This window comes from Tachypleus tridentatus, chromosome 9 (genome assembly GCF_004210375.1).
Source record: "Tachypleus tridentatus isolate NWPU-2018 chromosome 9, ASM421037v1, whole genome shotgun sequence".
In the NCBI taxonomy this organism is placed as follows: domain Eukaryota; kingdom Metazoa; phylum Arthropoda; class Merostomata; order Xiphosura; family Limulidae; genus Tachypleus; species Tachypleus tridentatus.
The window spans coordinates 65908647-65935103 of NC_134833.1; the positions used below are offsets into that span (position 1 = coordinate 65908647).

General features: G+C 30.7%; 2 protein-coding genes and 1 long non-coding RNA gene across 3 annotated transcripts in view; 1 reads left to right on the forward strand and 2 right to left on the reverse strand.

Moving 5' to 3' along the window:
• Window positions 1-26457, reverse strand: part of LOC143227385 (uncharacterized) — an 89689-nt gene that overhangs the window by 27984 nt on the left and 35248 nt on the right. The window lies entirely within an intron of this gene.
• LOC143225351 (uncharacterized) lies at window positions 1317-9186 on the reverse strand. Its single transcript, XR_013013812.1, has 3 exons — window positions 5973-9186; window positions 4712-4871; window positions 1317-1424 (listed from the first exon to the last, which is right to left on the reverse strand). It is a non-coding gene; the product is annotated as an uncharacterized LOC143225351 (long non-coding RNA).
• Window positions 17664-21066, forward strand: LOC143225347 (uncharacterized). Its single transcript, XM_076454572.1, has 5 exons — window positions 17664-17820; window positions 18152-18231; window positions 18681-18785; window positions 19787-19880; window positions 20918-21066. The coding sequence occupies exons 1-4, from the start codon at window positions 17730-17732 to the stop codon at window positions 19874-19876; spliced, it is 366 nt and encodes a 121-aa protein (XP_076310687.1). The 5' UTR covers window positions 17664-17729; the 3' UTR covers window positions 19877-19880; window positions 20918-21066.

Below are 26457 nucleotides of genomic sequence, written 5' to 3' on the forward strand. Positions count from 1 at the left end.
AAGGTGCTTAGTTAAAGACCTAGCACGGCCAACTGGTTAAGGCGTTCGACTGGTAATCTGAGTGTTGAGGGTTTGATTCCCAGTCACACCAAACATGTTCGCCCTTTCAGGTGTTCGGGCATTATAAAGTGATGGTCAATTCCCCTGTTCGTACCTTGGCAGTGGGTGATGATGACTAATTGCCTTCCCTCCAAGTCTTATCCTACTAAATAAGGAATGACTAGCGCAGAAAGTTCTCGTGTAACATTGGAATGGTATAATGCAGTTTATTCGCCAAACTAAACAAAATTTTTACGGGAATATCAGTTTTTTCCACACGTTCTGAACAGTACGAACACTTTTTGCTCCTCCTATTTTTGGTTATTTGTTTATAAACAGTTCATTTGTCGTTTAACTTACATAAAATTGATGTAGATGTGTGTTATTATAATATTTACAATAAACTATCTGTCTATTAGCCTACTCGTGATACTTTTTAAGTTATGAGCAAAAAACTACTCTGGACACGGGTACGAACACTTTCTGTCGTTACTGTAAGCTGCAAGATAGATACGATAGATACAGACATTTAAAGCATGTGTTATAATATGGTAGGTACAAACATTTCAAGCACAGTAAGTAAAAACAAGAACTGACAACACCTTCCAAGAATAAAACTTATTTTGTTCATTAAACTTACATTTGTTCCTAATTTGGCTTATCCATCAATAATATTTTTTCTTCCCAGTCCCTCGTTCTGTGATACCTTCATGACTATTGTTAAAAAAATACTAAAGTTGTATGATTGCATATGGAGAGGACATGAAAGACATTTAACAGTTAGAAAAGGCTTACATTATAGATATTGCTTAACTGAAAAAAGAAATTTCCATGTCCATATAGAAGAAACACATATTTTATCCACTATTTGTAATTCGTTAGGATTTATTAATACACTTTTTAATCAAATAATAAACTGTATTTTCAGCTTTTGCATAGTTCAGTAACAGCACTCAAACAGACGGTGAATTTCTCCATGTACTATCTGTTTTAGGTTTACTCACATAATTTTCAACAATAATTTATGTTTCATCACTGTTAATATTATTTTTCTTTATATAAAAGAAATGTTTTACCAAACAAACTAACTTGACATATGTATCCAACTTTAAGAACCTATTTCTGGGTAAGAAATTCTCACAGAAGTAAATGCACATATTTAAAATTACTGAACAATAAAATGAAATACCAACTTAATATACTTTTGTTTAGAAATCCAAAACTGGTATGGTTAACACCTCCTCCAACTGTTAATATTACTTGGGTTTAACATCTATAAGCAACCATGTATACAACGGTCTTTGTTTCCTCTCCACAACCTTGTATTTCAGATTGTTTAGCCCATCAATGTTATATCATTGATATCAAATCTCAAAAATTGTATCCTGACGGAAATAAAAAAAATGTTAATTAAAAACATCTTGTTACGTGAGAACACAAGTCAAAGTTACACTCACAAAGAATGAACAAAATTGATTCATAATTTAAGTCTCTTCATATATTTAAGCTATTAAAGTATAATTTTATCAATTGAGCCAGTTAGTACTTGTAAAAATACAAAATGTTTTAAATTATTTACCATTTCTTAGCCACAAACAAAAATTACAGTCACATTTAAACATGATTTAGTTTTATATTTGTTTATGTCACAAATAAAGCCAAAATAAACACTTGAAGTTCTAAATTTTGTAATTTGAATCTCATAATTACAAGACTTTCTCTATTACCAAATTATCTAAAACTACATGAATTAGATTTTGGACAGAGAACAGCTTTGAAATGAAGCAACACAGTGTTACGAGACAGACAAGGTTTCCAACGGGTGATCGAATACCCCTTGTTTAGTATCCTGAACAAAGAAAACTATATGAAATCATTAAATATCGTGAATGGCAGAGTAACTGTATATAAGAGATTTTTCAGAACTGGATATTCTCAGATTTTTTGTTTCAACTGTATAGTGTAACATCTAACCATAGTTTTTGTGTAAGAATTATTAAGGTTGGTTGTTCAGACCAAAGAAATAGCAGTAATTTGGGTTATCCGAGTAGGACCCATGTTTGAGAACTTTCTGATTGTAGAGTTATTATTAAGGTTCTGTCACACGAGGAAACAACAGCTTGAATATAGTGGTATTCAACGTAGAGCAGTTCCTTGGCCTTCTCCTTCTAAATAACCAATATACAGTGATATTACCATGCAAAGAACATACAACAATATACTGAGCTTCAGAGTTAAAGGAGTGGAAGTAAGCAGTTTAAACATACTAAATGTAGAAGAGAAACTTGTTTCTAGTATGCAGGTTTCTACAAAAACATATATCAAAATATTTGAAAGTTCCATGAAGAACTGAAATAATGCAGGAAGGTTAAGTAAGACGAAAACATAGATGTTTATGTTAAACATTTTTAGATAAATATTTTACCAGCACTAACAAATGGATAAAAAACACGATAGTATGTGAATTTTGTAATACTGGCATTTTCTAACCTCCTATCAGTTGAGCTAAATGTTACGATTATCATTGTTTTCTTTACTTTATCGTCATTCTCCGTTGAATTTACCCTCATACTAAGTTTGTTTATGAATATTTAGTTAGAATTTACAAAACAATTGCCATGTGTCACATTATAGTGTTTCTATTTAACATTTTATATATATTTATAAAGTTTGAGATTATAAATATTGACATCAGTTACAAAACACAAAAACAACTGGTTGTATACATGATAAGAAACCACATGAATATTCAGTCTTTCCTAGTTATTAGAGATTATTTTCATGAACTGCTAAACCAAACTTAAATGTTTAAAATGGCAGGTAAAAACAAAATATTTAGACTATCGTTTTACTTTGGTAAGTACGACTTTTACCTTTCCTCATTAAAAAATGTAATTACTAACAAATAATTGAAACTTATTTGCATATTAAAAAAATCTGAACAGTGTAAATGTGATGTTGAAAATTCACATCAGTTAACTAGTTATATGTAGTAAGGGCTCACAGTAAAATGAAATGAGCCAGAAATATGTTGAAAATATTTAATGAATCATAAAAATATGTACATATGAATTTTGTGAATAACATTGAAATTTCAATAGGTTAAAATAAATTTCTTTACTTAAACAAATATAAAAATACTTAAGCATAAATTGTGAGGCTAATAAAGATACAAGTGAAGGTTGAAAGGTTTTAAAAAACCAGTTTATTAACTTAAAGTGTATACAGTCAGTCTGATGGATTGACGCTGTACTGAAAAAGGAATGTTGACTATATTTCTGATTTTTGTGTGTGTAAGACAAGCTTTTACCGAGATGTATAAGCCCATTTAACACAAAAAATCAAATGTATTAGAAATGTATTTGTTCTTCAAATTTCAGTCTAATTTTATGCTAACAAGTCCAAGTGCAATGTGGTGTTCAAATGATAAAAATACTTGTCCAATGAAAGCTGGAAGGTTTTAAAAATCAGTATATCAGAAAAAGAATTCCGACTATAATCCATGGATTAGAAGCGTTTGTACTTAAATATCTGTGAATTTAATACATCAGTTTAAGAAGCCATAGTGCAAAGTAATATTCATATAATGACTTAAAATATATTTGTTTATCATGCAGTTTGAATATTGCATTTTTCTGATATCCAGAACATTTGAAGTGCTTATCTTTTTTGATATTGTGTACTGCCATCTAGTGTTCACTCTCATCAACCATGAACTTTTACTAAATTAGTAATTAGTGTAAAATGAATATTTGATTAACCTGATATCAGAAACAAAATACCATTTAGAATGGCAATTTCTAAAAGGTTACTGCATGTACATTTTGACCCCTGCTCAAATATAAAGGGTGAAAAGTTATATAATGTATTTGTAAAAGCAATTACATTAACAAAATGCAAAGAGAAAAGTAGAGACAAAATAATATTACAGACAAAGAATACAAGATTACAAAATAGTAAAAGTCCAAAGTCCAATAACATCCACATGAAATTTCTAAAAGTAATAGCACACATAATAGTGTAATTATGTTCTTTGACAAACCTATTTAATGTCATAGGTACATAAACAAACTGGTACAGTAACTACTTATTTCCATTCACAATAAAACTATTATTTGCATTATCTTTATCTATTCAGTTGAATTACAAACACATTGTAATTAATAATGTACTTTTGTGTCTTCATAAAAAAAAAAATGATTTTAATTTTCTTACACGTATCTGAAAGTGTCCAGTGCTGAACACATATGTCTGGGTTGTTTGGACTTGCAGTTTAGAACTCAAAACCAACTCAATAATAAGAAACACATACACTACTGGCTTGCTTAATGCAATATTTAAGTTTGATGACAAGGAACCTAATTTTTAAAAAATTAAAGTTTATATACTGTCTTGAATGGATAAGTAATATAAATGTTTTAACAAGATAATGTTATCATTATTTTGTTAAAATTTGTACTTTTGTTTTGATTATCGAAACAAGTCATCTCCAAACTTTTATTTAATATAGCATAAACTGAATGATCAGAGCAGAAAACCATCTATGTTACAGGAATACAAACATCTAATTCATAATAAAGAGATAAGAGTACCATGAATTTTGCCAGAATAATCATGGCTCTTGAAAATAATCACATTAAAATACACATTTTCAGAATATTTAATCACATACCTGCTCAACAACATATACTTCATAAATCAAAAGGTGGTTTTGAAGAAAAGGATGAATGGGTTTCAGAAATACATTCAGCTACAACTTTCTGCCTGTGTATGGAACTATTAGTGCCACGTGATGTTGAAAGTTAGTGTGTTGGTTTCCAGTGTCCACCAGGCTTGATGGAAAGTATTTAATATAGGGTCTTCAGATACATTTCATTCAAAGATGTTTTAACAGAAAAATATATTTTTAAAAAAACAAGGTTATACAAAGAAAAAAACACTACAAAACTGAGTGTAGTGATGTACATTTAAGAATAACATGGTAACAAACAATCACCATTACAATTAAAGTCTTCAAAAGTATGAAAAAGGTGTACTTTATCATTGTCTGTGAGAAGCATGTTAAATAAAAATTACAAAAATATTAATGTGCAAACATTAAATATTAGCAAACACCAAAGTGCTTTGGAATATATCCAGCTATATTCTTTTATTTAAAATACAACTTTCCAGATTTGTACAAGTAATAATTATTTGATAATCTTATAAAACACACACACAAGTTGAGAAACATACTCATGTTTGTTACACAAATTGTGATTATGAGGAGGTTATCCATCTTAGTACATTTTAAAATACTTTTTCTCACATTCATTCATTGTCCCAACTTCTTTTCGTTTGTAGGTAGCTTTAGTTTAAATTTAAAATAAAACAATTTATAACAAATAAAATATATTACATTATGTTGATAGAAAACTGAAAAACGTTGGAGAGAGCAAAGTACATTTTTTTCAGATAACTATGTATATTTATCCAATCAAATGTAACAAGTAAGGCTTAGAGGCTGATATAATTAAGGGACACTTTAGCAAATTTTGCCACATTAGTTTCTGGTTAAGGGCAGAATATACAATGGGCTATCTCTATTGAGCCAACCATGAGTATCAAAGCCTTTACACTTATCTTTGAACCATTGTGAGTTGGTCACATTAGGTTTACACAGGTAAATACAGCAGAACCTTGTTGTTCTTTTTTTATGTTTTGGAACAAGTAACCATTTTATAAAATTAAACTTCAGACAATACATACATATATCATTTTTTTTCACTCTTTAATTTGTAGACTAATCAAAGCCACAATCCTGCATGTTATTTTAGCTATCTCTACACAATACAAAATATGTAGTTGCTGTATTGGTTTATCTACTTGTACCATACAAATCAATAATAAACGTGTTAAATTTATATTGAAAAATGTTTACACAGCAAAATTACCTAACTGTTCAGGAATTAGTGGACAAGTTTGCAAAAAGGTTGAGCCTTCTTTCTCCTTGCTGTTACACACACAAACATCCTCTTCAAGATGAGAAAAAAGTTACGTAACTGTATCCTCGGCCAGTGGGGCAACACAAAGGTAAAATTATACATATTATAATTATTACCACTAGTAAAACTTTCACAACATTGCTGTTTAAGTGACTGAACTGAGGATCCCATCGCACAAGTTTTAGAAACATTGTATTCATTACGAAGAAGTCAAGTCTTCATAACCACAGTTCACTCAGGCCTTCCATTGTTTCCATTTTTGCTAATGCTAATATGTACATACATGCAGAAATACTGGAATGATAAAAACATGTAGACTGGAAGAAATACGCACTGTATTTTATTAGAACCAAAATGTATATCAAATATATATAGTAGTATATATGCTACCGCCCACACAAATCAAACAGTGTAAAACTGTAAATTCCTTTCATGAAATACTGGTCACTTGTGTTTTCTAGATACGTCTAAGATATGATAGTCACTTATGTGATTAAAGTATCCAAGCAAAACATTTAAAAGTTTTAGAAAACCATACAACGTTCTTAATTTTATATGAATGAACACTGTCAATATTCATTAAGCCTTCAAAACTAATACAATACTTTACAATACATGAAATACTGGAGATTAATACAGAATGTCAGCATATTTTCAAAACTGAAAAAAAAATGATATGTGATAAAACATTTCCAAAAATATATTAATTGTTACATTTATTCTGTGTTCCTTTTCTGAACTTTTGTGTATGACTGAATGGTGGGTAGCTTGCCAATTAGTCTACACCCATAAGCAACAAACAAAATGGGAATGAATCTAAAAATACACACCTGGTTGTCATATATGAAATAAAGTTGGGATGGAAAAATGACTGGCACAGTTTTAGAAGCAAAGCATTTTTGTATTTATAATACAAACTAACAGACTTTAACCTTTAAACAGCATGAATGTTGTGGGAAGCAGCATAAATTGATGATGGCTCCTATTTAAGGATTAAAAACATTCACACATTAATACTTTTATGTACATGCACCTATACAAATATATTGTAAAGTCCTAGATTTTCTTCAGGAAATTATATTACTTTAAAATTTCTTTAATAAAAATAAAGTGTTGCACTATGCTTTCAGAAAAATTTAAATTATTTCATTTGGAATATAATTACATGAGAGTAAACTAAATGGTGGTCCCTGTGTAATTTGTCTGCTGTTGGGATCAAACCATAATTTTAGGTATTACAGAGAAATACTATAACTTAATATAAGCTGAATAAAAAAATATTTTGAAACACTTTTACCAGAATAAAAAAAACAACGTTTTAATGGGTAAACATAACTTTTATTGTTTTTGTTATTTCATTCAATAATGGTAGATGTCTGAACCCAGAAATTTTTATTTATATTCCATGTTCAGTGTATAATATTTATCAATTTTACTCCACAGAAGATTAAATTTACTTGGCAATGTTAATTTTTTTAGAGGAGTTACTTTCCCAAAATTAGTTTTGGTTGCTATTAGTTACCTATGTTCATAGTTGCTTTTGCTTCAGAATTATATCAAAAACCTTATTAACTAAAAATAAATTTCTGTCCAACTTGGTAAAAGATTATATTTCTTCTATAATACTCACACTTTGTTTGTGAAACCTAGATTATCTTTCCTTTATTTAAGTTTATTAGAAGTGCAGTTAAAAAAATACTAAGATTAGTTTTATATATTTTAAGCCTAGGCAACAAATAATCTCTTAAGATTCATCGCCTATTCAAGTTACTGCTTAGAGCACACATTAAAATGATTAAATAATAAAAAAACTTAAAAATATAACAACTGGTATTACCAGACTAAGTTTATTCCGTTACTTAAAAAAACATATTAAACTCAATATTAGTTCGCAAATGATTATCAGTATTGAAACACACACTTAAAGTCACCTTGTTAGATTATTTTTATCATTCATTAATGTTGTACATCACAGTTCATAAATTAAACACTGAATTTTATTTCACAAAATATTGGCTTGTACCATGAGTTGTGTGGTTACATTTGGTCATTATCAATAATTATTATTACCCACTCCAAATTAGTATTACCATTATTAATTATAACAATTTGTGCACCCTCTCATTTAAAGTAAAAACATAACAAGTAAAAGATTAATTAATACACTAATATTATTTACAGGCTATAAATAAAATGACCTGTCAGTATCACGAAACGAAATTCATTTACAATTTTCAATAATTTCGTATAATACTATTGTTAAGGTGCTTTATTTAACATTTACTTCACGACCACTCTACTCTCTCCCGAAATTCGACACCTAATTCTGTTATAACAAACAGTATTCCTGGTCATGCGGAGAATTGGCGTGTGTTTTATTAAAAACTTAAATCGAATGCTACGCGCCCTCTATCGCATTACGATCGATTATCAGACAATAGCGACTGAGTTATTTTGGTTTAAAGATAATTTTTTGTGTACATTTCACTGAATTCTACATAACAGATATTTCAGTGGTATAGGCAGATCATAACTCAGGCAGCTAATGAACTCTGGTTTCTTCGTTTATTTTGAATATCATGTAAAGTTTATTTCTTGGTTTTGAATTTCGCACAAAGCTATATAGGCTAGCCGTCCATAATTTAGTACTGAAAGACCAGTGGGAAGGCAGCTAGCTAGTCATCAACACATACCGCTAACTTTTGGGATACGCTTTTACCAACGAATAACTGAATTAACCGTCAGATTATAGCGCTCCAACGGCTGAAAGGGCAAGCATGTTTGGTGGGACGGGGATTCGAACCCCCGATCCTTCGAAAACCAAGCGCCCTAGCCACCTAGCTGTGCCTGGCCTTACTAAATGCTATGCGTTAGTTGTCTTTAATTCAACAGTGACAGGTAAAAGAGAAAGAAGCAGCCAACACCATCCACAACCAATTCTTGGACTACTCTTTTATCAACGAATAGTAGGATTGACTAAAACATTATAACACATCCACGACTAAAAGGGCGAGCATGTTTGATGATAGGTATTCGAAGAGAACTGGATATTTCAGATGTAATGTTGTACACATAATATGCACCACGTTAAAGTTCATTCTTGCAAAGCGGGATGTTAAATGCCACATTCAATGTCATTTATGTAAAAAAAAAAAGAAAGAAGAAAAACACAAATATATGTATTTGGTTATGTTTTAAAATTTCCAATTAAAATATTCCCAATAACATCAAAGTGCAACTAAACACAACATTGAATTTCGGAATTCGAATAGGCCTACATCTTTGTTTAGAACTTCAATTTTTATCGTTAAAATTCCTTAGACTCACCGCTGAACCATAAAGAGCATCGATAATAGTCTGTGAGAGGAGACATTATTGAAATGTAATAAATAAAATACATGTTTGTATCTAATATGATTGTTTTCTAAATGTGCTGTTGGTGACATCGTTTATAATTAACATGTGATCTTGTTGATAATAACGATATGATCGATAATACTTTATATTTCTTTTAGCGTTTTACTTTTTATGGCTGTATACATTGTTTCAAGTTGATCCAAACTCAATTTTGTATCATATTCTGGAACTAATGTTAGGAATTTGGTTAATGTTTGAACCTGAGGTAGAAGTACTTAATCCTCATATAAATTCAGTTATCAAGTCTTTCATCAGTACTTTAAAACCGAACACGTTTCATGAGTGAATGTACCATTTGTTTCTTTAACACAACAATAGCCCACATATGTTACCATGACATAGTTTATTGAGTTTTCCTGACAGATGTGACACGTAGATGTTGTGTGCTTGAAGTACTGTTCAAATAAAGTACAATTCCAACAAAAGTCGTGGGATTGCGCAATGTCTGTTTTAACTGTCTTTTTTTTTCTTTTTTGTTAACCAACATCGCTTTGAATCCAAAACGTTTTATTATGAATTGTTACATTCGTTGACACTGACTTTAATAGTTAAAATTTTCTGTTGGTTATATATTATTTTCAGTAATAACATGTAGAAAGATGAATTATACAGCATGATTTCGAGGTCAAATAACAAGCAAATAATTTAGAACAAGTGAAATATGAGAAAACGATTGTTTGTTGTATGTATTGATGATTTGCGGTCTACTCTACATGTGGTTATATCTGTGAGGTCAAGGAAGTCGTTGGTTTTGACCTAGCTGACTTTTTTACAAGTAAAAAGTAAGAAGCGCAAGAATGTAAACAGTAGTATCTTCTAATGATAGGTCAGTTGATATGTCGAGGTTTTAGGCTGTCATATATCTGAATAATAATTACCTGTATGTGAATATCGCAAATGGTTGCTGTTGACACTTCTACATCTATATTTATTACCAGAGTACATTACAAACCCACTTACAGCTGTTCCTATTTACATTTTAATTATTTCCATCCCTCTGAGGTACAGCGGTATATCTACGGATTTACAACGCTAAAATCAGGGGTTCGATTCCTCTCGATGGGCTCGGTAGATAGCCCGATGTGGCTTAGTTATAAGAAAACACACACACACACACACACACACACACGTTATTCCCAAGGGTCAATTTCTACGTCTGAGACGTCTGTGCTTTGACGTAGTTTGTAGATTTCACACAATATATTTGTAACTGTTCTCGAGTGATGCAATTATGCTCGCAAAACCAACATATAAGTTTCTATAACATTCTTTCAGAACTGTTGTAGCAAAGGTAACTTTTATAATCGTTGCAACTTACAAAAAATATTATAAAACTGTTTCTGGTTTTTATATCGTCACCAACATATCCCGATGTACAAGGTATCAGTAATTTGGATCGTTTTTTGTTGTTTCTAATGCCGTTAGTCACTAAAATGACGTCATAACATATATATTAAGGCAAAAAACTGCAAATAAAGGTTACTAAAATAGTTAAACAGACTATTGATCAGCACCATGCTTCACTGAAATTAAAGAAAGTTTGAATTTTTGTAATTCTATTTCATCTGACATTTAAAAAAACATGTGTTGGTTCGGGTTTAAAATTACCAATTCCCCGCAAAAGACTTAAATATGAAATGAACGTTCGGGAGCTGTAAATCTGACAGGAGGACAATGAATCTTTAATGACGTAGAACACAACAGCTTTCTATCATCATTTAATAACTATAACTCTGGAACAAAATCTACTGACATAAATATGAAAGAATTTTCAAGTCAGAGATTTGTTTGTTTTTTTAATTTGACGCAAAGCTACATGAGGGCTATTTGCGCTACCCGCCCCTAATTCAGCAGTGTCAGACAAGAGGGAAGGTTTGGTTTGGTTTGTTTTGAATTTCGCACAAAGCTACACGAGGACTATCTGCGGTAGCCGTCTGTAATTTAGGAGTGTAAGACTAGAGGGAAAGCAACTAGTCATCACCACCCACCGCCATCTCTTGGGCTACTCTTTTACCAACGAATACTGGAACTGATCGCACATTATAATGCCTCCATGATTCAAAGGGAGAGCATGTTTAGGTACAACAGGGATTCGAACCTGCGACTCTCAGATAATGAGCCGAGCGCTTTATCCACCTGGCCATGCGGGGTCCTATATTATAGGTATTATGTAGATGCTGCGTACGGTGGTAGAACTGTTGTATATATTAGCCGTGGATTAACATGTAGGTTTAATTTTATGTCAATTATTATTACAAACTATATTGTTATGATATTGGAAAGTGGAGTAGGTCTATAGATACGTTGGTTTCGCTTAATGATAACATTAATTTAAATTGTTCTGTGAATTTTTTGGGTGTATTTTTTTCACTGAATCTCAACTACAACTGAAAGAAGTCATGAATCTAAATTAAATAATTTGATGTCTGTGATTAAAGCGCTCTCTTATATTAACCAACCTACTTGATTTATGGGACTGCAGTATCAACATTCGATAATATTTTTACAAATTATTGCAGTGTAGTTCCGGATTTAATCCGTTATGATGTTTGTAATCACTATGCATTATATTTATCTTTTACTGATTTATCAAATCCGCCTACAGTTATAACCATTCAAAAAGACTTATTAATGCTGACACTCTAGTTTAAGTTCTGTTAACTGGAACCATCTTGTAAATGGTTCATTTAATGTTGATTCACATTTTTCAAATGATTTATAATTTATCTTTTACCTTTGTTGAAACAGTGAAAGTAAATAGTACATGGGGCACATCTTGGATAACAACGACATTATTACGTAAAAAAAGAAAAGAAAGTCTTTATCTTCGTTTTAAACAAACAATAGAAATATAAAATGTCGCCACCAAATGCTACCAATAACAACACAAAGAGAAATGTGTAATAAAAGTGCACTGCTGGGCGTGACAAATTGTAACGCAAGGATGTTTTTACGAATATCTCAAAAAGTATATGTTTGATATAAATGAAATTTATAAAGAGTAAATATCATATTATTATAGACAACTTGTACAATTATCATTAAAGTTATACGAGGTTTGCTAAAATATCATGAATTAAACATTGAGAAATTATTAAGCAAGTTCGTGACATGTGAGTGTGAAGTCCAAAATATAGTTGTTGTTAAATGTAGTGTTAAATATAACTGAAAAAACTAATCTTTAATAACCAAATTAAACTAAGAAGCCACTTAATACACAATGATTAGAAGAAACTAATTAATTAATTTATTTATATAGCCACAATTTTTGTCATGGCTTTATTGAAGCTATCATCGACAGAATGGTCACATTTGAATGTCTTTTGCTTTAACATTGTTCTCCGCTGGTACAGCGGTAAGTCTCCGGATTTACAACGCTAAAATCAGGAGTTAGATTCCCCTCGGTGGGCTCGGGTGGCTTTACTATAAGAAAACAAACACACACACACACACGCTTTAACATTTCTTGCAGATGATAGTACAGCATTCCAGAGATCATTCTTTGATATAAATTTCATCCACAAGCACAAATCGAACGGTTCATGATTCTCCGTAGGTTCAATATGGGGTTTAAATCTGGAGAGGAGACTGTACATTCCATAAGCCAGTTGTTTTTGAAACCTAACTTTGAAAGGTAATCCATAGTACCAACAGCAGCATGAAATGATGCACTGTCTTGCATAAAAGTGACTTTTCGTTTAATTCCTAAATATTTGGTCTTGTACCGAAATCTCATTTGTCTGTAAGAAATGTAATGTATGCTACAGCAATCATTTTTGTTCTAAATTATTATACTAAACTCAACTATTGTATAATGTATAGACATATATATGTATATAATCATTGTTTTATCCGTCATTTACCGCTTTAAGTAAACAAATAATGGTGTCATTATATTACAAATTTAGTAATAATCACATTTGTAACACGATTTTCAGATTGCGCTGAAGAAGAAATCTTGTAATTAAAATGTTTTATCGGTCGTCTTCGTCTTTGTTATTAAACTTTGGTTTTCTCATCAAAAGCACGAATATAATGGTAAATGCAAGTTCAGTAAACATTCTGTATAAACAAGAATTCCACCGTACTAGCGGAGGACTGTTGGAAAGAAATTGACAAGCGAAATTGTTGAAACCTGACAAGAAGAACATACAACAGCTATTCAAAGGTTGAAGCGAGTTATATTGAATATATATTAATGAAATGCACTGATTACGTTATGCTGAAATTATTTAGATTTTGCAAACAAGCAAATCATTCTACACTCTACGTTATAAATTCTCTATAGAATAGATGTATCAGAAATATGTTTTGACGATGTTTGGTGTTTTGTTCTTATACGTTAAGATACATTGTACAAAAGAGGTAAATGTGTCCTAACCAAATGGCGACGTTCACAAATTGTGTCATTGAATTTATGGATAAAAACTTCTCCATACGTTCCTGTATAAAATGCATACAGAACCTTGACTATAGCGATATATAAGCGTACAAAGTAATTTTAATTCCTTATTTTAATATAATATTTTATGTGAATTAGTTAGTTGTTTTGGTATGTGAAATGAAAGACTGGATGAGCAGGAATGAGAGGGGTCGAAGTGAGTAACAACGATAAACAAAATGGTAACTGTATGAAAGGACAGTGCAAAATATAGGACTCTGGTAGAAAGCTGACAGATATGTAGATTACCAATCTACTGTAAAGATGTTCAGATATCCGATAACTGTGGTTTTAGGTGATAGATGTGTGGATTGCTGGTAGATGAGAAGATAGGTGATAGTTGTGTGTTGGTGGGTGAAAGTAAAATAGAAAGTTCTGTAGGGTATGGATTGGTTGTTTAGATACCTGATAGTTCTGTGGGTAAATGAACAGTTATACAAATGGCTTTGTTTTGTTACCATTGAAGTATAGTGAATTAATCAGATGACATATAGGAATGACTGACATGCACCAATATTCCATAAAGATCTAATATAGTTAATGTAAATATTGAATATGGTGGATGTATTAAACCCTGAATTTTTCACCTGCAGTAAATACGAAATTCATCCTCAAGTATATTATTGGAAACAGAGAAGTAAAATGGACTTTTTCAGTCAGACTTTAATCAAATATGAATCACAAAGATATAATTTCTTTGAAAATGCACAAGTTATTATCTTGTAGTTGTAATAAAATATTTTTCATTTATTTATTATTTTTATGTTCAAAACACAATAGTTTGGGTTTTCCAAGAATCAAGAATAACTTGTCACATGGAGCACAAATAACCTAATTCATCCAAATTTTCCTAGAATTTAGTAGCATCATAACGAAAGCTGGGGGAATATTTTATACCCAATGTTATCAGCATACTGTGAATAGTGTTTTAACTACGTGAGAAAAATAAGGGACTGGTCAGTTTATTCACATATTGACTTCACCATGAACTCCAATATCACCAATAAATATTACAACTGTCCTAAAAGCTGTAGAGTCAACAGAAAAACCAACTCAGTTTCCTTTCGGACGCTTGCAAAATGTATTGCTATGAAAACAGCTCTTCCAGGATAGACATTCAAGCAACCTTTCGACTTCTCCAATACCTCTCCTTAGCAGCAAAAATTCCTGTCTTATCCAGGGAGCATTACACTCGTGGCGAGGTAATGAATACAACACTTCTTGATAGGTAAGCCCAAATAAAAAGAACTAATTTCAGATTAGTTCTTGTTGATATTGGAAATTCTTTAGCGTGTAAATATTTGTATAAACCACCTCAGGGGGTCTTTTCTGTAATCAGCTTTCACCTGATGCCTTCATCTCCATGCGACCCGTAGAAACCAGTCAACTTTATCAGCAACATGGAGAAACCATGTTTCAAAGATGTTCAAACCAATTTACTTTTTCTGCGATTCCCGCGCCTCACATATAAGACATCTCGGAGAGAACAAATCACAAAATAATGTAACTCGGAGAAGACATAAAATAATTTTAAAAAACGAGTAAGTTAACTCATATAACATATTTAAACAATCACAAATCACTCAAGAAAATACATAATCACAGATCAGGTTAATTCGTGTTTATATGCATTTCTTTTTCAGATCTGAGCATAGGACAAGTAAAAGTGGGATTTCGCGGGGCATTCCAGTTTCCCCCTACATCCAAATCTAAGGCATTAGATCTTTAGATCCTAGCCAAGGCAACACTAATACCAAGCCCTGAATCGGGTCGTTTGACGTTGATATCTGCTTGTTGGGTTCCGGCCTGACCAAATTCTCCGGTGCCGCCTTTGTTTCGCTCTCCATTTCTCACCCGTCATTTTCATTATACCTCACCGAATTTCATCACCTTAAACAAGTAAAAGTTAAATATTGTCAAAATTCGAAGTAAAATTAAATAATCTTTCATGTGAGGGAACGAACAGGAACCACAATGTTTCTGATCACCCCTGTTGGAGAGAGAATTCTTCAGACTTCTTTCTCTTTAAACTAAACCCCTGCCAAGTTCGTTTGCGTTTGCGAGTAAGTTAACTTCACACATAATTGACCAATGACAAGGCAAGAGAATATCGTGTCCCTTCCACGTGCTTCCCATGTCTTTGATTGAAAACATATATTATAAATACTGATAGGGTTTTACGTGATGTTTATAATTGTTGTTTATTTCACAAAGTTAAGAGTTGCGTTTCTTTCTATTTCATGTGTTTCTTGCTACTTTCTGTCTAAATAACTTATTATTAGAAGAGTCTACTTCCGTGTCAGAAGTTTCTGATATATTTTTGAACTTTTCAAACACCTTTGTAAACTCTTGTTTTCAATTGACAAGAAAAACAAATGTGCGTGTTATTTTTGGTAAGAATATACTATCGCACGAAAGATAACTCATAGTATGAAGATTATATATCTTTCGTACAGATGTTCTTTAACAATAACTTATCGCTGTTCCTACATGTGGTTCTTACATGTCTGTTTTGATTGATAAAACAGTACTATTGTTTAACGCTTCTTGCCAGTGTTATATTTCTCTGTAATAAAATATTCATGTTTAACATATGAGTACTTCTTAAGCATGCCGGAATGTAAATGTACACAAGAAGACAGTCACGAAATGTGAAACATTATCTGACAGTCAAGAAAACTCTTAAAAATATTAATCAATAATTTCCAACAACAAGAAGTAATGTATGAATGAAAATTTACAATGAAAATTTAAACTGAATTGTTTGTTATGTAGAAAATAGTAAGTCATACACTTAACAAGAATATTTCAGATAATATTCAGTTTACACATCATACAAATGCTAAAAATTATTAACAGCGTAATGTTTGGAATTTGAAAGAAAAACTACTATCTTATCATTTCAACTGATAAAATTAACCGATTCATGTTAAAACTAAATAAAAATTGATATCAGTAAAATTTTGGGAGGTGGGGAAAGGAGCAAAGATATTCAAATTCAGCAGCTGAATTATTGGGGCAGATCGTACTCCCATTTCTGACGTCTGTGTTTGTTTGTGTGTGCTGAGCTAATGGTTAACGATCTTGAATACAGAAAGCAAGTTTCTAAAAGTAGATTAATTCTGTAGCTGAGCTCAGGAAATTTGTTTTTCATTTTTACTGTAAGCACAATAATGCTAAGTTAAATTTATTTTCACTCCTACAGAAACTTAGACTTTGTTTTTCTTACCTTTCAAAACAAAAGATGTGTTAAATATACGTGTTTCATTACTTGCATTTAATGTTAAAATATCTGCTTTAGGAATAACAAGAAAGAGAAGGATTTATAACGTCAAACAGGTAAACGGTTACTCCAAAACGTAAACTGTATTAAACACAAAGAGTGTTTATAGGACACCAAAGAAAATTCATATGGTTCTCAACAGAACAAAACTGTATATTTATACCATTTAATATTATTGCTGTATTATACCATTTATTGCTGTATATTAGATGTAAGTCTTTTCACGAAAATATATTAAAGCTGTAATATGTATAACGCGCTCTAACAGAGTGAAGCTTCTACAAGGAATGAAAGTGTAAAAGAACAGATGTGAGCCACGTGATATTATTATATGAATGGAAGTCTCATAATTTAGAAAGATCACTCTGTTATTGGTTTGTAGCAAACACGGTTCGTCCAATCTATGAAAGATACTTGCAATGGTTGCTGGAGATTTGACAAGCTATGCTATCAAATTTATGTTAACAAGAAATTAATTTAAATTATTGGCTGAAATATGTTGAATAAATGATATAAAAAGGGTTTTCTAAACTGAGATTTTCATGAAAACAGCAATATTGTCAACATGAAAGTTTTGTTTCTAACTCTTGTTGTCCTCGTAAGCCTGGCGATGGCCAAAGGCGACACTATAGAAGTTGGTTGTCAACTGATGTGTAGTGAGTTCATTTTCAATATTTATTACTATATAAGATATTAATTAATCGTATTACTTGAATAAATAGTATCTTTTTGTATTTTTCCATAAAAAACAAAGCAATAGAAACTGAAAGAGAATATTATTGAAGTAAACTTGTCTTCTTAATGAGCTTCTGGAAAAATTTCATTAAAGTTGTACACTTCTATATGAGTCTAAATGCTAAGATCAGTTATTGGGGGAAAATAGTATAACTTCTTCCTTCTATTAAATCAAGTATTTTTTACGTAACCTTGCATGTAACAGGACGAAAATATCCTTCTAAAGTAAATCAAACACGAATTTTTATACAGAGAAGAATAAGGAAAATCCTGAAAAAATGAACGAGATAAGAAAGTGCGAGAGAAAAATATTTGGTAGAAAGGCATCTTGGGTAAGTATTTGGAGTGTTATAACTAATCATTTTTTCTTTAATTCATTACGATTTATGGAAACAATGTTTTATTTTGTAATTGACAGATATTCTCTTCAGTATGAAGACTTCTTGATATACGAATGGTATTTAATAATTTATTCATATTGAGGGCAAGTTTGACGCAATAAAATTAAATGTTAAGAATGAAAATTTATAACGACAGTGTTCAAATATGTTAGGAAAGTATTTAAAAATATTTCTGCACTTGAACATCGTGAAAATTATTCATAAATTGTTTAAAATTTGGTTTTAAAGAACCAAAAAGAGCATAATTTAAAATTGCTAAAATAAAATTTAGAACAATTATATCGTTCTTAAGATATGAATTTAGGTTTACTGTTAAATGTCACAAAAATGTAGAATGTTTTATTAACGTTGATGCAACAGAAAGTGTTTTTAATCTCAAGCTTCCAGATGCAGTTGAGACTTGTAAAAAAAATGTAGTTTCTGAAGACAAATTGGACGTATTTTGGAGTGAAGTCTGTGATGAAGGACAAGAAGCGAAAATGCAGGTGATAATTAAATATCATGAAATTGTGGTTCATGTCTACTTGTATAATCAAAATTTATTTCAATACGTTGTACGAAAAAGTTAAGTTGGAAACATATCTGTAGAGTTCATTTCTTTTATATTTCAAGTGTGTTATAATCTCATTGTTACTAAAATTACTAGTTTCTCTAGAGTACGGAAAGGACACAATTTTATTGTGGTGGTAACTACATCGCCTTCAGAATAAAATTTGAGACTTGTGTCACTCGAAAAGCGAGGCATAGTTTCAACCCTAAATACGGGTTTAAGTCTTGTCCGTTTTAAACCACCCTGTTTTTAGAATATAAACTCGATACCCTATCCAATATAACTCAGTTTTAATTATACTGGAATTGTATTTTATAATAATTATTTTATTTTGTAAATCCAAAAGTCCTTTTAATTTTTGTTTATATTAAGACTTCTCTGTAATACGTGTAAAATGGAACCACTCATACCTTAACAAAATTTTACAGTCACTATTGTTTTTCAGATTTTGTGAAGTCAGTTTTCGAAAGTTCTATTTAAGCTTAATTATTTATCTAATCATACTTAACTATTAATTTCATTAATGATACTTGCAATATCGGAGAAATGTGGAATTTGAAGGGAACTATTAATTTAGTTAAAGATAGATATCATGGTAGGAAACTTCGATTAAGCATAGGCACAAAAATGTAAAACTATGATATTACAATATAGCTATTAATTTCGTTAAATATACATAGAACTATAATATTAAAAACTCTTGAAATATGTTCTGCAGGACTCCATTTTTATGCATTCATAATTCCACTAACTTTTGTGTGAAATGAACCAAATGCTTGAGTTGCAGCAAACTACTGAAGAATGAGTTATGTGATATATATGTGCCGAATATAAAATTTACTTTAAGGCTTTAGACAAATACATTATACAATTATGAAAGCTTTTCCTCTTATAAAACATTTCATAACGTTAAATCTTATTTATCTATTTTTGCAGCAATTCAAAAACTGTATCGCTGACAATTTTGAAGCAGCTGGAGAGAATCCAGAATCTTTACTCATTGGAATAATTCAGGAATGTGTCTGAAGACGTAAGTTAATACGGTTAATATGTACCAATATTTTAGAAACAAACTAAACAACTACCACTGAACTACGACATCTTTTGTGCTAAAAAGTACATAAACATTATTATTTATAATAACATCAAAAAGGGTTATACTTTCAAATAACCTAACGCGTTGCATAACGAGCGGTTGGAGCTTATTATAACTATTCACATATCATGAACTTCAATTTTAGTAAAGTATATCAGGCGTTTAAAAGAATATTATGAAGATTTTCATAAATTAACCTATTTAATGTTGTTTACATATTTATTATATTTTCGTAGTGTAGAAAGTTAATAATAAAATTATAATTTTATTTTCCAGATTTTTAATGTTATGAAATTATAAGGCTATATTTTAATATTTCTACTTCAGATTTTTGTTTTAACATGCTATTACGAAGATAACAAAACACTTTTTAAAACCTGTATTTTTTTACATAGTCTGATCAGGTACTCCACAGTTAAAATACTATGACGAAATGACATAGTTAACTCTCGTTATAAGGCTTCAGTTACAGTACATTTTAGGATAGTAATTCTGAAACAATTAATTTTATATGTTTAATGTACACGAAAGAAACAGATGTTGTATTTATCCCTATACACTTATAACTATATATATATATATGTATAGCAACACTTTGCATTGAAGAATGAAATACATCACTGGAGAAATATTAAACAAATGTATCAAAACTAAACCAACTAATATAATGAAACACAAATATCTGAAATAAAAATACATTTTGTTTTATCCAATAACGAAAATAGTCTCATATAAGAAACAGTTTTAAACTTTTAATTTTTATGGCTACGAAACTAAGGTGCATACGTTTATGTGGTCGAAATATTAAAAAATAAATGATATAGTTTAATTTTTAAAATTGGTCAGAATTTTGTTATTTTCCCCCAATATATAGTGTTAATTATTTTGACTGATATATGATGCAATGCATTTGTTTTTGTTCTGAGTGAATTCACGTTAGAATTTAATTATTTTAATGTTTATAATTGCAGCTTAGACGGATTACTCAACAACTGATGCGGACCAACATTTACATATTACCTATGATTTAATAATCTGAATCTGTTGTGGTTTCCTTCTTTTCGGTATTTGTTTAACTGTCTAATACTTTTATCTAGAAAATAAAACTTTAATAAACCAATAAGAGCGTTGAATTCTAATTTGTGTCAGAGTAAAGACCACAGTATGATATTGTTATCTCACTTAAATACATGTTGTGGTTTCTTTGATACTTAACTCCGAGGAAAAGAACCCATTGTTGATTTGTTTTAAATTAAAAATATATTGTTAATTACATTTACACAAAATATTTCAATGAGGAAAACTGTCTTGAATTTCGAGTGTTTAAAAGTGAAAATGTGTTTTAGAAACATTTTAAAACCAAAAACAAATCTTCGCTATAATGGTCACGTTTATTATTAAAGAACTTGTTTGTTTGTTGTTAAGTGCAAGGCTAAATAATGAAGTATCTTCAACCTCACCACCAAAAGTATAGAAACCCGATATTTAGTACCTTTAAAGTAGTTTGAACTTGATTACAAATCTGGAATAACAGATATTAAACCATTGACGACTAATTCGCCATATCGGGTACAGACGTCTCTGACAGTTGAATTCAAGTGTGTTGTGTACTGTGTAAAACTCGCAAAACACGCAAGGAAAGCAATTGCGACCAAAGAATGAAGCAGAAAAAGTCATTCCTGGCTTGTTGACGTGAAAAACATAGACTGGAATGTTGAATGGTTATTCGTGATAATGTAAGCGAGTAGATGTATATATGTAAGAAACTGAAACAAACAAAATTATAGCTTCATAAATCATACTTATATTGAAGTTCAGAAAGAAAGAAAAACTTAACGTTGATACAACGTGTACAAGTAAACTATACAATATGTACAACTTAAACTCAATGTAAAATATAAAAACCTTCTTTTATATACGCACATTCTGTCACCACTTTAACACTGACCATGAAAATAAATACTGATGATGTCGGTTTAAACAGTGGCGTATTCTGTTGAAAACTAAGCTGACTTTTTTCGTAGATGTTATTTAAAAAACTGTTCACATTTCAAACTATAGAAATGTAAATTTCTTTAAAACGTCTATTCTTAGATTTTCTATCTTGGGAAAATAATGCAACATAACTATGAACGTTTATTTACTTATGTACAAAGATTTTATAAATACAGAACATTAGAATATTCATATCTTAATTATTTAAAAAAAGATAGTAACAAAAAGTGAGAAAGAATTATTAAAATTTTCTTACTCTTATCTTTACATGAACAACTTAAATAACTGTTTATAAACTATTTCCTTGTGTGTTAATAAAATGTTTTTATTCACATTCGTAATACCCTTCACCGATTGTAGGCCCAGCATGGCCAGGAAGATTAAGGCGTGCGACTCGTAATCTGAAGGTCGCGGGTTCGCATCCCCATCGCACCAAACATGATTGCATTTTCAGCCGTGAGGGCGTTATAATGTGACGGTCAATCATACTATTTGTTGGTAAATGAATAGCTACCAGATTTGGTGGTGATGACTACCTGTCTTCTCTCTAGTTTTCCACTGCAAGCCATCGTGTAGCTTTGCGCGAAATTCAAAAACAAACAAAACCAGCTACAAAATCGAAATGACAAAATGGACTAAAATTTATTATTTAGTACTGACTGTTAACAAAGGCAATAATAATGAGCATGAGAGTTTGTCAATCGGAGTTTAATACAAGTGTTAGATTCTAGCTGTACCATAAAATTAAAATAGAAACTGGACAAGTCAGCAAAGCCAACCAGGAATAGGTTTATAAGGTTGTGTTTTATACTAAATAACTTGTTGTGGGGTTTGACGAACTTGTATTGGTCACAAAGACAAACATCTTGCACACAGACTAATCGTGCTATACTTTGCACTGTGATGTAATATGTGTATGTATTTGAAAAAAAATGGATGGGACTATATGTAACTCTAAATCCACGTAGAGAAAACACTTTTATTAGTTATGGCATAATGGTCAGAACAATACTTATCGCACTGGTTTAAAGTACTGATATTATACATGTATTTGTTTCGGAATTCGCACGTATCTTTACAAAGCAATTTTTAATTTTTTGGCTGATATGCTAAAACTGTGATGGTTACTCAACGCCATCTACTACACACTTTGACTTCTCTTAAAGAGCATCCATAACCTTAACCCTAGAAGGGAGTGCGCTTTATCTATTTGGCATGGCACAAGGAATGCTATACAACATAAGCACGTGCCAGTAGTCAGAACATTGTTTCACTAAGTGATAACACAAAGATACATCTCGCTTCACTGGATAACATCTTCCTGTAATAAGAGGGTATTAAATAAATGGTCTGACTGATTGTGTACAGGATGCTCTTTGAAGATGCTCGATAACTCGTGTCACTATCAGTTGCACTGATGAACTCGAACAAATTCCGATAGAGAAGTTAGCCACCTTATCCCAGCAGCTCATTTGTACACTTATCATGTACAAAAATCATGCCTTATCGACTAGGATAATTTATAATGGTTAGTGGGGCGATTATACGTTTTACTAACAAATATTTTCTGAAACCTTATAGAGTTAATAAGTCTGCACAATCAATACCGGTCAGCTGATACTTATTTTCCTTGAAATATGACCTTTGAGAATCTATGGACATGATTTAATAACAGTGATTGTGCTTTCTCATACATATAAAACAGATATATACGTTTACCCCTTAGCTGTTTTAGAACGTATAAAATAATGTCATTGCATAAGTGCATAAGAGTGCATAAGATAATTTCATCCTGTAAAGAAATCGTTCACATTTCACTCCCAAATGTACAGGTATGTAATTATGGAATTATTGAAGCTTCTCGATATTCAAATCTTTAGTACATGCGACGAATTTTCTTTTGTTTCCTTCCACATAAAAGGCCTATCTCTTAAATATGTTATCTTAAAATAGCTTTTTAAAAATATTTATTACTAAGAGAGAAATGTTTAATTTTAAAATGTTACACATTGGAGCCAAAATTAAAATATTAAACATTGACTAACACTATTTTTATCATCCTTGTATTTCAGCGATAAGCCTGTAAAAATAAGGCTGGGAATAATGCGTGGTTCAGTGATTAACGTGTCGAACTGTAAATCCAATGTTTTATTTTTTTGTGTTCACTTACCGCAAATATTAGGAATTAATAATAAATTGCGACTCGCAAAGGGTCGTAGGTGAGGTGCGTTATAACAGTAACAGCATATTCTTGTTATTCAACTGGAGTAGTCAGTGTGGTGGTGGAAGGTAACTTTTTTAGTTTATTAATTTGAAATTAGAGAAGGCTTAACCTAAAAACCATCTTCTGATTTTCCGCAAAATTCAAAATAAACTAATATCACTAATTATCGCGTTTTGACACCCTAGTTGGGTACACTACAGATAGCTAATTATACTTAGCAATACAAAAAAAAGGTATTTTTACTACTTCTTTCCGTAATGTGTTTAAGTTCAGTATTATCTACATTTATCCAAATCAAGATAGTGAGTGAGTTACAATCGATCTTAGTGGTACAGATATGTTATTCTGAAATAATTAATGCATGGCAGGAACTATTGGTTTGCCCACCAAATGATCCAATGTTCTAGCCACAGTTTGCAAGATAAAACGTTATATACTTTTTATCTTTATAAGCGTTAAAACTCTGAAGGTTAATCAAACTGGTCACCTAGGTAACATGTGATGTTGAATGGTTGTTCTGCCTTTGATTAATAGTTGTAAATTAGGGATAACTACATTTGTACTTTGGTATCTCTAGCCAGTGTTTTACATCTTTCCAATTGAAAAATACCAATCCACCAAACAGAAATCCACCATCCAGGCTTCAGAATATTATCATGCTAACAGATTATCTTGTTTTCTGTTTTAAATTTACATCTTTGCTTTGTGCGAAATTCCAAAAGAAACAACCAAAAACAGTTTATTGTTTAAATCAATAGATGGCAGCAACGCACAGGTGTTATTTTCGTTTACTGTGTGACACAACGTGCAAATGAAACTTACGGAGAGTACTATCCCTTTCGTATGAGTAAGCATCCTCACTCATGATACAAATGTAACTAATTCTTTCAGTTTGAACTCCTATATTATTGCGAAACGTGCCCAACAGTTGGTCAGGCTAATACACAAGAATAAAATGAATTTATACAAGTTTGAGCTGTTTTATATATTTATATATTTCTTTATGACGGATGCAGAAGTTTTCATCTCTCATGGAAATAATATATTATACAGCAAAGCCAAATTTGTGACACTGGCATTTAACATTCTAAAAATCAATAAAATAAAACTTTGAATTATATTCTTATGTGAAACTTATAAAACTTCACTTGCACAGAAAATGCTGTCCAGACACTTTGTTGTGAATATAATAATCTTATATTTGAAGATTGACCTTCAAATATACTGAAAATTAGTAAATTAGTATAAAATATATTAGGCATATTTGACTTGCAAGTAATTATGGAACATAATTTGGAATTAAAAAAAACTTCCTGTAAGATTCGTGAAAGTGATTTACATTACAGTCGCAAATCTTGAGAAACTACTCACTTCTAAACATTTTTGCATAACTTTAGTATAAATACATGTAAATCTTAATTCATATGTTGTTTTATTCAGACCTTATGTAAATGAAAATGTGCAAATCCGTTTTTTTATCGAAAATAAGTTAATTTTTAATTTTATTATCCAGGTCGCAAAAGCAAAGTTTGAAGGGAATAATGGCCATTTTCTGTACTTTTACAACATAAACAATTAAGAAATAACACATACTATTCGAGAACAAAATTTGTGTTACATAGTGTTACTAAAGTACACGCTTCTTACATCCACAGAAATTGGCTTAAAACAATTAATTTTTTTTTCAAAGAACTGTTTGTAAGCAATAAATGTTTCTGTAAAAGCTATTTTCACTTAACATTTTGAAGAACAGATCTTGCATATGATCTGAAGAATTAATATTATTTTACTTATATATAAATATACACTTTATTTTTCTCTATGTGCTGTATATAAGAGATCTGCTATAAAATTAGTGTAAGAAACAAACAGTGCCTAATTACTCAATAGCAAGGAAATATGAAATTTAAAAATAGACATAGAAGCAGTTTTCTTGTGGAAATATTGATGGACAAGTGTTAAAGTGAGATTTTTATTTGTTAAACACTCTGAAACTGTGGAATGCATCGAAGTTACTGTGATTGTTGACTGATATATATTACATTGACTGTGAGAAGGAATAATTAAACTGAAAAGGTGGACAGAACGCAGTAACCCATAGTGTAACTTCACACTTAAAACAACAGCAACATTTTACAAACTATTGTTTTATGTGTTCTCTCTTTCTTTTATCTTTAAGTTGTAACTATATAGATATATACATATATATATGCTTTAGTGAAACTTTATCATTTTAATGTTCTGTGTTTCTTAAATTTACGTAGAAATCCAAATCTGAATAAAAGTTTATAA